Source organism: Musa acuminata, chromosome BXJ2-2 (assembly GCF_036884655.1).
Source record: "Musa acuminata AAA Group cultivar baxijiao chromosome BXJ2-2, Cavendish_Baxijiao_AAA, whole genome shotgun sequence".
Lineage (NCBI taxonomy): Eukaryota > Viridiplantae > Streptophyta > Magnoliopsida > Zingiberales > Musaceae > Musa > Musa acuminata.
In genome coordinates this window covers 28,839,375-28,851,627 of record NC_088339.1, presented here as the reverse complement: position 1 = coordinate 28,851,627, position 12,253 = coordinate 28,839,375, and the positions used below count along the sequence as shown (strand labels likewise).

General features: G+C 41.4%; 2 protein-coding genes and 1 non-coding gene across 4 annotated transcripts; 1 reads left to right on the top strand and 2 right to left on the bottom strand.

The window, feature by feature from the left end:
- The first annotated feature begins 499 nt into the window (after positions 1-499).
- Positions 500-5,542, top strand: LOC135605870 (uncharacterized). The gene is made up of 6 exons (XM_065096427.1): positions 500-1,940; positions 2,470-2,705; positions 2,788-3,046; positions 4,462-4,641; positions 4,782-4,937; positions 5,027-5,542. Exons 1-6 carry the CDS (start codon positions 1,908-1,910, stop codon positions 5,198-5,200), a joined length of 1,038 nt encoding a protein of 345 aa, XP_064952499.1. The 5' UTR covers positions 500-1,907; the 3' UTR covers positions 5,201-5,542.
- Positions 857-929, bottom strand: TRNAF-GAA (transfer RNA phenylalanine (anticodon GAA)). The gene has a single exon. It is a non-coding gene; the product is annotated as a tRNA-Phe (tRNA).
- Positions 5,543-6,434: 892 nt separating the features above from the next.
- On the bottom strand, positions 6,435-9,214 carry LOC135583450 (BTB/POZ domain-containing protein At3g22104-like). 2 transcript variants are annotated; one of them, XM_065096425.1, is made up of 3 exons: positions 8,878-9,214; positions 7,127-8,233; positions 6,435-7,019 (listed from the first exon to the last, which is right to left on the bottom strand). In XM_065096425.1, the coding sequence occupies exons 1-3, from the start codon at positions 8,938-8,940 to the stop codon at positions 6,600-6,602; spliced, it is 1,590 nt and encodes a 529-aa protein (XP_064952497.1). In that variant the 5' UTR covers positions 8,941-9,214; the 3' UTR covers positions 6,435-6,599. The 2 variants fall into 2 exon arrangements, with proteins under 2 accessions (XP_064952497.1, XP_064952498.1); XM_065096426.1 differs by lacking the exon at positions 8,878-9,214 and adding an exon at positions 8,400-8,871.
- Positions 9,215-12,253: the final 3,039 nt, after the last annotated feature.

Sequence of the window (12,253 nt, the reverse complement as noted above, 5' to 3'; positions counted from 1 at the left end):
GATGCGTTGATAGGAGATCAACACCTGGATGATCCGATGTCACCATGCTCATCGGTTCTTCATCTGACGATCTCATCACGTATGCATCAACACTATCGAATAATGATAAAAGATTTTGCCGTGGATTAACTTTTCAGTTAACTCCAACAGTTATCCCGTCACTTTACTAACTTTAAGTATGAAGGAGATTCCTATCGAACTCAAACATAATCAAATTTAATTTAGGATAATTATCCGAAAAGAAACAAAGAAATAATATTGAGCATGTTTCGTTTATCTCTTCGTTTTTATCTTCGGAGACCAAACTCGTAATAATAAAATTAGACATTTGATTCGAGTTGGCTTCGAACTCTTGGGATCTTAAGACAGTCAAAATTAGCAGGTATCATACAAAATATAGCGGGATTTCGAATCCGTGGATGACACATGCTGAGTCGGCACAAGGATGGATAAGATAAGATAGATGTGAAGGACTCATCCATGAACATTTTATCCACAGAGAACGTCGTCCTAATAAAGAGCAGAATCCAATTCCCATGTTTCAGGTGAAGCTTCTTTCTTTCTTTTGCTTTTTCTTCCTCTTTTTGGTGGAAGCCGATCTAAAGTGGATAATTGGGCGGCTCGTCGGATCTGGATGGGTGGGCAAGGAAGGAGCAGCTCGTGACGGCTCTCCCCCAACTTTTCCTGCTCATTAATGGTGGCTTTGGACTCTGTTTCACGTGTCACCCAAAAGGCATGCAGTAATACCACTTCACGGGAAAGATATGATTCATGACGTTCCTTTTCCGCTCTTCTTCTCACGTAGCCTGTAATATTACACCGAAGTACTAAAATAAAAATCAGTTTAAAACATAATTGCGGTGAGCGTGGATCGAACACGCGACCTTCAGATCTTCAGTCTGACACTCTCCCAACTGAGCTATCCCCGCTTTGTGATTTGCATTGCTATGTAACCTATTTAAGGTTTAATAATATCTATCAAAAATCCGAGGTAAAATTTATAGCATAAATAACAAATTTCACAATGAATAAACAGTTTAGGCAATTAAAATTTCATGTAGAAGAAGAGATGCTTCTTTTCCCACTAAGACTCTTTACAATCGTCCGTTCGGCCTGTGGAACTCAACATTGGGCCTCCAGACTCTGTATCGGGCCTCTTTCATGGCCTTATTTGGTTTACGAATCTGGCAATGTTTGCCATACTTATGAGTCGATTCTTATCCACGAACTGGGTGGACTTGCTGACGTCGATGAAATCCGACACGAGGCACCGACCGAATTGCAGCACGAGACGGATGGATCCCACGTGCGGGCGAGATCGAGGCCCAAATGTATCCGTGGATTGCGTTTGATGGAATTCCCATAGAAGATTCAGAAATCTAGGCGTTTGGCAGGGGAATGACTATTTGTGGTCTGCTGTTTCCAGTTGACCGATAAAGCCGCGTGATACGATCCTAATTCCTCTTTCCTCCACCAAATCCTGCAATTGAATTCTTGATCATCGAAAGCCCCCAGTTGTTAATGATGCCTTCAGCGTAAAAGCCTGCTTTGGACGAACATTTCCTATACTTAAAAAGCTCCCCTTCTCCTCGTTTTTCTGTTCTCTTTTAGCCTTCTCCTTCGCCGGGGGCGCAACGGTCGGAAACCGGAGGAAAGAGATAGAGAGAAGCAAAGAAAATATAGAAAAATCAGCTTTTGATCTGGTGAGAGCAAATGAGAAGCAGGAATAGGAAGGAGAAGCCAACCCTAAGCTTGAGATTTGGTTCTCGACGGCAGAAGAAGGGGAGTCGAGGGAAGAGATCGAGCATAAAAGTATGGAGCCGCTGGTAGGAGTGGTGGCATTTCTTGTCCGGTTCCTTTTTTCTTGAAAGGATTCGTAGAAAGAGGGGAAGGGGAAAAGGGGAAAGATGGTGGTGGATGACTGCTGCTTTTTCAACAAGGTGCGGCATTTCGTCGTCTTCTTCTTCTTTTCCCTTTGCTTTTCACCTGTTCAGTTATGATACCGGATCAGGCAGTAAAACGAAAGATTCTATATTGAGGTGAAAGTTGGGATCTTTGATGGGCCTTTGATATAATTCGGTGAAGAAGGTGTATCCATCTATGTTCTTTGATATGAAGATTTTATTTTGTTACGCTTTTCGGCTTCTCTTTGATGGTAGCAACATGCATACTTGTTCCTTCAACATTATTCTTGATTCGCTCGTTCGTGTTGTTTGAATGCGTGGGATCGTTTTCCGTTTTGTGCCAATTGGATCGGTCCTGACCACCCTTTAGTTTTTGTTCTTTTTTATTGTCATGATCTCCTTTCAATGTGGAGCTTCTTGGAGCTGTCATCTCATATTTTGGCTAGTTTCCATTCGGTACATTTTTAAGCACTCTAGAATAATAGAAGAAGACGGGTTATATGAAAGGTGGTTCAATGATTTTATGAGCTTTGATCGATTTCACAACATGATTTGTATAATGCAGGATTCACTGGTCACAAAGCCTTCAAAGAAATATCCACTTGTGCTGTGGATGGCAATATTGGGGTTGATCATGATTAGTGGCGTCTATATATTCTCCCTATGTCTGAAACTAAGAGTGTTTGTAGTAACCCCAAATCAGTGGAAGGGGAAAGCGACAAAGCAAACCTGTCATGATCTTCGCATCCCACAGTCTGAGCTTCGTTATATGCATTATCCAGAACCGACTACTTATAGTAGGTAATAGAATTAGATTGGCTAGGAAAGGTTTTTTCATTAGGTTCATGCTAGTTGGATAGTGAACATTTGATTTATGTTGCAGGAAAGAATGCACTTGCACACCAGTTCAGTTCTTTGCTATTCTATCGATGCAGAGGTCTGGGAGTGGATGGTTTGAAACATTGTTAAACAGTCATGTTAATGTCAGCTCTAACGGCGAAATTTTCTCTGTAAAAGAAAGGAGGGTTAACATTTCATCCATCACGGAGACACTGGACAAAGTCTACAACTTGGATTGGTATAGTAGTGCTTCTAAAAATGAATGCACTGCAGCTGTTGGCCTCAAGTGGATGCTTAATCAGGTAAAACTCTTTTCTAAATAGAAGATTAATTTCATTTATGTTTGATGTGGTCTATTTTGATTAATTAGTTTTTTTGTATTAATATCATTTTTTCTGAAACTCCATTCTGGACGTTTCAGATATGAAATTAGGGCTTTTTGAGACTGCAAAATATATTACAGATATTTCTTTAGTTGCCCTTCTTGCTGTTTCGTTATCTGCGCTTATTCTACCATCACACTTTGTTTCTTCTGAAGGGAAATGCTATCAGTGGTAGAATCATAAAAATGGGGGATGTAAGTTTGTAATTGTGCATTATATGATTACCTTTTCCATGATAGAGCTTGAAAAGAAGTGGGATTTATCCATTTCAAGGGATCATTTTTGTTCATTAAGGTTATGGTGGCAACTGTCTTGGAAGCTATTACATCTTTATGCAATAAGCAGTGAGATTCATGCTAACCTGACATGCTTTCTGACTTATGGAATATGCCATAGCGGTTATTATGGTAATCATGGTTAGTGCTATAGCAGGCTCCATGGAAGCCAGGCTGTGATATAACTCGGTTTTCTTTTGATCTTACGGTTTGTGCTTAGAATTGTGCCCAACCTTTTCCCATGTGTATGCCCGATGAGTTGTAAGGCCTTTGTTCTTCACGTCCATGCTAGAAATATATGTAAAATATTGTAAAAAAATTGTAAAATTGTCCAAATAATATGATAATGATGAGGTACCCGATTATGACCCATGGCATGTGTTGTTCTCTACTGGCTGCACTATCTTCTGCTTCCGGTGGCTCACCAACACATGGAAGATCTCTCTCTCACCCTTTTCTGATTCCTTTCCCTTTCTTTCTTACCTACCTCAATGCCATGACTATGTTTTATTTTTGGTGGGTTTTGTGCTAGTTGATCTTGTTTTCATTCTTCATGACAAAGTGCACATAAATTGGAAATGGAGGAGAGAAGGAGAAGGGTCTGTGGCTTAAATCACATAATATAAGTCGCTATGGTCATAGGGATTATGGCATCAGGCATGGGGCCTTGTTGCCTTCCAAATGCCTTGAACACCCTTGGTTGCAATGTGCCTGTCCAGCAAAAATAGCATGATGGTTCTATATCTGACTGTATAATTGGATTAAATATATCAATCCAAGGCCTGTTGAATTTTATTCTGTAAAAAGTTATGCAGCTCTGTTTATTTTACCTCATGGAGGCAATGGTATCCTGTTATGAAGTGATTTCTGCTTCAAGAGAAATTACATGTATTGATTGTAAGATTAGTATTATCTTTAAGATTCATTGGGTATTTGATTCTTTTATCAGATTTGGATTATGATTCTTGGTGGCACCAACTGATAACTCGCCTACTTATGCCTGTGAAAATTCTCAGTAATTTTGTAATCAGATTTAATTCTTGTGTATCTGTTGTATAGGGTCTCATGCAGCACCACAAAGAGATAATCAAATACTTCAACAAGAGGGGAGTTTCTGCAATACTTCTGTTCAGAAGAAATCTACTTCGTCGTTTAGTTTCAGTACTTGCAAATTCTCATGATCGGAATGCCAAGCAACTAAATGGGACCCATAAAGCTCATGTACATTCCAAGAACGAGGTCATGTACTTCTATACTTGTTGCACTCAAGAGACATTCTTACATAAAACCATGAGACGACCGAGACAGACTGTAACCTTGCTTGGTGGGATAAATCTACATTCAAGATCTTGAAATTTTGTTATTTTCATGCTGTGCAGGCTGATGTGCTCGCAAGATATAAGCCTACGATCAACACAACTTTGTTGATCCCGGAACTGAAGCTTACAGATAAATGGGGTGCTGATGCTCTGGAACACTTCAAGAGCACCCGCCATATTCGGCTCTACTACGAGGATCTTGTCCATAACAGCACCGTGAGAATCTCTATGGTTTTGTCATATAAACCATAAGTTGCTTGTCGCAGTTCAAACCTATTAATCGTAGTAGGGTTCGGTTTCTGCAGAAGCTGATGGATGTCCTAGATTTTCTAAGATTGCCTCAACAAATGCTTTCCAGTCGTCACGTAAAGATCCACAGTAAGTCATTGTCTGATCAGATTGAGAACTGGGATGCTGTCTACACTGCTCTGAAGGGAACAGAGTACGAGAGCTTCTTGAATGCCGATTATCAAATTTAGCAAGGTATTATGAGCAGCTCTGTTGTTGTAAATAACTTTTTTTTTTTTATTTTCTTCTTATACAAGCGGCTTTGACACCGGCACAGGTGTGGTTAGGCAAATTTTTGTCCTTCCATTCTAACAGATTTCTTTCAAAGGTTTCTTGAGCTGTGAGGTCTACTAATCTGTAAATCATTCCAATTCACATTCAAAGTTAATGAAGATTGGTATCAGATTTAGGTGCATATTAACTTTTTTGCTTTCGGGATGTTTCCTTCGAACTGGGATGATTACTTGTTTGTACAACATGTAACATGGATTTTTGTGTAATCGAGAAGCATTAGTAACGGGCTCTTTAATCTATGAGTTTGTTTGAGGAAACAAGGTGTGCTGATTTTTTGTTATCACTTCTTGGTCTTGGATTTTAGTGGTATTATTATTATGTCTTGTGCATTGTTCCTTCAGCTCAATGATGACTATTTATCCATCACTTCACCAACTCATTTCACTTCAAACTCATGGCCAATCCAGTGGGCACTTCTGCTTGGTTGTTGGTGTAATGAATTGCCCTTCCATTTAAGCATATTGGCCTCAGCACCTTCTTGCTCATCGCTGAAATCAACTTCATGATCTGGGCATTGCAGCAGCGCTGAAACACTCTTCTTTCTTGGTCAATATCTTTTTGATCTTCTTCTTTCTTTCAGCAAAAGCTGGCCATTGCATACTAAGCTCAGTGGAAGTGGGACAAGGTCACCATGACAAGGTGAAGAGAAGTGAACCATTACACAATGGACTCACTCACTCACTCCCATGTTGTACCTCCTATCACATCATGGTACCCAACTTTATGTTTTCTTGTCTGGAGTTCTGCAAGAGTCAACTGCACACTGACCATGGTCTGCTATGATAATGTGTTGCAAGCATTCAGCAAGCTACACATGCTTCAAAATCCCCACATCCAAGAAGATGATACTTAGAGAATGCTTCTACAGTCATCATAAGGTATCTCCACGCCCAAATCATGATTCCCTTCAAGTACCAACCTAAAATATCTGCTTGTTATAATCTGCTTAAGAAGAAATATGAATGCAGTAAAAGCTTCGTTGAAAGTCATTTATACACAGAAGAAGCTACATGCTTTTTCCAGGCTCATTTGTGCATTTAGGGATCATACTTTAGTCTCCAGTGAGGCACATATGAAGTGATGGTAGCAAGAACAATTATGACAAAAGAAGAGCCAAACTAATCAGAACTCTCAAGGGAACAATCCAACATCATTCATTTTCACCTGCACAAAGGCATTGCTCTCAATCAGCTTTAGGAGTGTAGGAAAGGAGACAAGCATAATCTTCTTACGCTGGGGAACCAACAGATTGTTCATGATCTGTACAAGAGTATGTGGATTGCTGTGAGTTCAACCCTATGGGATTAGTCGGGAACAAAGCATGGGAAGTGATCTGGAACCACTTGGATTTGATATTGTGTTCTTCATGACTTCTGCCATCTGTGTTTGCATCTTCTTACAGATCTTTTCCAGTTCTGTTACTCTCCATTGCATCTCATGCAATTGGGCACTGAGTTTCTCATTGTCCGTGGAGCAATCAAGCTTGTTGTTATCAAATCGATTCTTCTTGTGTTTACTATCCTTGGGAGGAGCAGAGTCTGTGTTCTGAAGTAGACTCTTGAGCTTTGATTGCTGAGAAATGAGTGCTTGCACTGCTGTTCTTGATGGAAATTTCGGATTCCCAGCAAGATGCATGCAGGATTCTGATGAGAGCATATCATGGTTTATGGCATAGCAAATCTTCATCCTCTCTTCCTCTGATAGTTCACCATGAACCTGACAAAAGATTGCTCTAAGAATTCAACTTGAAGTTTAGCCAAACAGAAGTATGATGAACTGACTGATATGAAGTGATTGTGCCATGGATCATGTCGAACATATACCTCAAGATACAAGTCAACGGCTCGGTAAATTGCATCATGAGAATCCCTTGCAGCATCAGGGAGAATTGTGATCAGCGCAGCAAACTTGGAGGGTTCCAAGGAAGGATCTGGGGCAACTTCAGCCAAGTACGAGTCGATCAAGCACCCCACCCGCTTCATTCGAGTCATCGATGCCTGACCTACACTGGCAAGGAAAGATTTCAAGAACCTTAGAACAAGACTCACATCATAAAGACTGCCAATTCCGATCGGAGCAGGAATCAGCAAACCGTCCAGTGTTGTTTGGTCGATCTGGCTGCCGATCATGTTCTCCAGTCTGCCATGGCAAGACTTGCTCAATCTCAGGGACGAAGCAACTCGGAGGATGTTGAACAAGCCCTTGCAAGAAACACAGCTTCTATCGAGGGAATGGAGCAGGTCGATGGCAGTCTCAGTGGCCTTCCTCTTCTCTGATGGAGAACCGTGAGCTCCGCATTTGAGGTAGTAGAACAGGAACCTACTGATCATGACATTGTCTACCTTCTGAAGAACCATGCTCGCGATGACTTGCTGAATCATGTCAGTGTTCAAGAGTGCAAGATCCTCGAACCACCATGCCCGGTGGATGCCGCTTCTTGTGCTTATAGAACTTCTTGTGTCACAGGAGAATCGGAAAGCCGAGCTCTCAGGAGAGGAGCCTGATGGAGTCGTATCACCAACACCAGCTGTGGTGATCCTCCCTGCTACGGAGTCTATAATCCTGTCAAGGATGCCTGAGGAAATGGCTGATGGAAGGAAGTCTTGGCATTGTCTCAAGGCACTCATGATCTCAGACCATGACCAACATGGTATTCCCAGTAGATAAACTTCAGTCAGCTTGATCAAGCTTGGGAAGGAAGAGGCATCCTCTGTCATCTCCATGTAGTCTGCAACACAATGTAGAAGGCACGCATCGGAAGGGGTTATTTGGATTCTGCCATTGTTGTAGCAGAACCTTGCCATGAGCTCGAATCCACGGACGCTTCCCGGGAAGTTGCGGAATACAACTTTCGAGGTTTCTGCGGTCGATGAGAGTGATGGCTTGCTGAAGAGCTTCCTCAGCCTACCAGAGAAGGATGAGAGGATACCCTGCAAGTCATCAAGATCACCAACAATATGACAAGCCAATGAAGCTCTACAACACAACATAGAAACTTTGCCGAGAGTCAAAGATCATTACAAGAAAGTTCAAATTTCAATCAAGATCAGCCAACAGAAATTAGTGATAGCAATTAAATAAGGTGCAGAAACACACATCGGCTCCACTATTTCATCAGTCCACAGCTACAGTATAAGCTTTTCCTTGCTGAAAACATACTTTAGCTCTTGTAGCGACCGCCAAAAGCATTAAATTTATGAAAGGCAGCAAGAAAAAGAGAGGATTTTGTTAGGAGAAGTTGATGGGAAAGGAGCTGCAGATAAAGAGATCATAAATGAATGAATAGGACAACTAAGAATTTGTAGCTTATCAAGAGAGAAACAAGAAGAAGAAGAACGAAGATCATCGGAACAGAATTAGATGGATCAGCTGCAAAACAATTAGGTAGAAGACAGCCAAATATATACTGGTAATAGATCACAACTTTCACTTGGCAACATAAAATTTCAAGGACAGAGGAATCCTCGAAGAGCACATCCTTTCTCGGAAGATACCAAAGTTGTACAGATTTCAGCTGCACAGAGTTGATTCAAACTCTCCATTGAATTGCACATGATGAGATGAGAAAGCTTGCCTTGGACACCAGGAAAGCCTCTTCGCCATTAACGTCCACTTCAAGATCGCAAATCGCCACCATTGCTTAGAGTCAGAAAAGGAAGGTCAGGGGCACTTAACCAAAGATTTCCAGCTTGTCAGAGTTGATCACTTGGACAAGCAAGGACTACCATGATGAAGGTGGGAAAGGAGGTGGAATGCAAACAGGAGTCCACAAGGCCATGCTCCCAGGTGAAGAGTATCTGGAGAAAGAGAAAGAGTCTCTTTGGATGGTCAATGAAGAGTAAGATAAGGAAAGAAAAAGATGGAGGAAAAAGGAGTCACACTTGGAAGGCACCAAGGCCCAGAAGACAGATGTAAAGGGGGAGGAAGGAGAGGGGCTAGAAGTGTTGAACAAGCGACCCATCCAAACAGTTGGTGGTGAGACTATGATAGATAACTCTCACAAAGTCTCTTCTCCTACTGTTTCCGAGTGTGTGTGTGTGCCATGCTGGTACCTCCATCAACCTTTTGAGCTCGAGTTGCTGTGTTATCCTTGAGCTTCTTCCTCTCTTGGTACTCTCACTAGGATTGCAATTATTTTTAGAATTATAATGTAATTTATATTACTTTGAAATTAAAGTTGTTTCACAAATCATATATGTTTGTGTTGAGATTAATATAAAATTTTATTATTTAATCTGGTACAATAAAAATTTTAATTTTTCTCATGGATATTATATTGATTTCTGATTGGATGATCTTTGGATTATATTCTTAGTTTTGATGCCTCCGGCCAAATTCTAGATCAAACTTTTAACTGGCCAAACCAGGCTAAGTTGTAGGACAAGGTCAACAGAGATGGGACCATTCATTCTCCTCTCTTGGAGGCTTGAGTCCATCAACCCATGTGGTTGTAACATGACTGTGTCATCAATCTCCTCAAGGCAAGGGACCATTGGCATCCATGGGGGTTGTGACTACTGCATTCTCTGTCTGAACCAGATGACCCTGAGAGGCATTCTGCATAATTAACATGACTGCCAAGGACCTGTTTGAGGCTTTTGAGCCACTTGGAGTAGGAAGCTTGAGCTGATGGACCTACTCAAGTTGACATGTTTTGGATCTTGAACTGTGTTCGCTTGATTTGAAGCTCTCATTATCTCCTTTCAGATGGCAGGCAAAAATATTAGCAGATATGATTTTGACAGAAAGAACATTATTAATCAATCATCATTCATTTAACCTTCATATGATATTCACATTGACATAAACATTGAAAGAAGAACATAAGAATTACCCTCCACCCGTCTTTTTATATGGATAAAGATAACGATTATAACCTATCTTTCCTTTGTCACACATGTAAAAATAGATCAATGTGAGATTGGTAGAAGTAATTAGGTGCAGATGACACATCAGGAGTTCGATGTAAAAACTCAATGTTTCGATCTCAAAAACACCTTGAATAAACTTAGTCAGATGATGACATTAATGATATTTTTTTAATAGACTTCAACCTAAGGTTATGGTTAATCGTTACAAGCAAGGACTCAAGACACCCACCCATCCATAAAACTTACAACCAGAACATTAGATGAAGAAAGTCAAACTATTTAGTTGGGTGCCCAATCACTCTTTGAAGTGCTAAGTTGGGAAAGGAAGATATGGACCAGAAGGACTAACAGGGACAAAAGGGTTAAGCAAAATGCCTAATTGAAATGAGCTGATAATTTCGTAAGGTTTCATCAAACACATCAATTTCAAGAAGGCACTGTGTTTACCGGCCAAGAAAGAAGGTCGACAAACAGGTTGGAATTGAAAAACAAATCACCTTCTGAGATTAGAACAAAGCGAACAAAAATGGGGTCTTTCCCACGAATGCACTGCTTCAGTATTAATTACTTTGGTAAATCTTTACGTCGTGGTCGAGGTGTCAGCACGGCTTGATGTAGTCATAGATGTACAAGATTGCCCACGTGGATGCTCGGGTGGTGAGGGCGAGCGTCGGGTCAGGTCGGGTTTGAACCTTATCCCCCGAGTGCGATCTTCTCTCTTGACGAGTGGTCTATTTCTTCGCCGTTGGACTCCTGCGCACACACACACAAGTCGAGGTCGGGAGGAGGATTTTTCGACTCGACCTCTCCGAAGCTTAAGTTAGCTTTTAGTGAAATGAGAGAGAGTTGAGTTTTCGAAATCCTCCTCCTGTTTAAGGAGGGTTAGCTTTTATACCTGCGAGGATGAGTTGGTCGTACGGGGTCAATTAACTACGATCGACTCCTTGGGCGACCGACTGCACGAATTGGTACCGTGTGACGTCGCTCTGAGCTTTCCGAGACGACTGTACCGTGATGATATCGTTTGTACGGAAGGGGCGATAAACGATTGCTCGTCATGTGTGTACTGCCCGCCACATCATACTTGAGATTCCACGTTTGCATCGTTGTATTTGCTTACCTAGGTTCACGTGGGCGATGTTAAAATATGCCCTATCAAATTGAAAGAGCAATAAACATAAAGTCAATTTCAAATAATTATAAGAATTCTCACTATAACATACCGTGAATTGGTTAGCTCTTACATATTCAAATCTCTAAGCACAACTTACCCCCAAAATTGGTTAGCCCACAATCAACCAGATTGTATCGTCGTGTATGCTTGCTTGGGTTCACTTGGACGATGCTAAAATATGTGCTATCAAACTGAAAGAGCAATAAACATAAAATCGATTTCAAATAATTGTAAGAATTGTCACGTACGATAACATGCCCTAAATTAGTTAGTCCCAACAGATTCAAATATCTGAGCACAACTTTCCCCCAGAATTGATTAGCCCACAATCAACCAGACTGCAACCATTTCAAAGGTTGTAGTCTCACTTGCATCGATCCGTGATAAAGAATCGATCAATAACCATTAATCCGCCTTTAAACAGGCCCAGAACGGAAACTGGCCGAGCCCCTTAGCTGGAGAAACCGGCTGCGTTCCCCTCCTTCACCTCGGGATACATTGGAGATCTTGCCGTCGCCTGATCCCTTGCCCTATCCGTATAAGATCCCAATACGGTGCTTGTTGGGCTGATGGCCCATATTCAGCCCACGGCCCACACCCCCTCTTAACCTAACCCTAATTAAGATTAGGGGGGTGTGGTGGCTGCGTTTTAGAGGCAGATTAAAGCTATAAAAAGGCAGCAACGAGGCAGATCTTTGCAGCGACGAGATTCCAAAGAGAAGAAGGAGAACAAGGCAGAAGAGGAAGAGAAAGAAAGGAAAGAAAACAAGGACAACGCAGAGAGACTGTTCACAATCATCTAGCAGTGTTCTCATCTCACGTTAGATCAAATCTACAGTAGGCTCTTGCTGTGATTACTTGGGAGGTTTTAGATATTGTGGGCAGTAACGTGATCCTTGTATCCC

What these genes read in the sequence shown, in the direction of transcription:
- LOC135605870 (XM_065096427.1), top strand. Translation starts at nt 1,908, where the DNA reads ATGGTGGTGGATGACTGCTGCTTTTTCAACAAG. An exon ending in GAACCGACTACTTATAGTAG is followed by an intron (nt 2,706 to 2,787) that starts GTAATAGAATTA and finishes TTTATGTTGCAG; the next exon opens with GAAAGAATGCACTTGCACAC. An exon ending in ATGTACATTCCAAGAACGAG is followed by an intron (nt 4,642 to 4,781) that starts GTCATGTACTTC and finishes CATGCTGTGCAG; the next exon opens with GCTGATGTGCTCGCAAGATA.
- LOC135583450 (XM_065096425.1), bottom strand. Translation starts at nt 8,940, where the DNA reads ATGGTGGCGATTTGCGATCTTGAAGTGGACGTTAATGGCGAAGAGGCT. An exon ending in AGGCTTTCCTGGTGTCCAAG is followed by an intron (nt 8,234 to 8,877) that starts GCAAGCTTTCTC and finishes GATGACTTGCAG; the next exon opens with GGTATCCTCTCATCCTTCTC. An exon ending in CCGTTGACTTGTATCTTGAG is followed by an intron (nt 7,020 to 7,126) that starts GTATATGTTCGA and finishes ATCTTTTGTCAG; the next exon opens with GTTCATGGTGAACTATCAGA.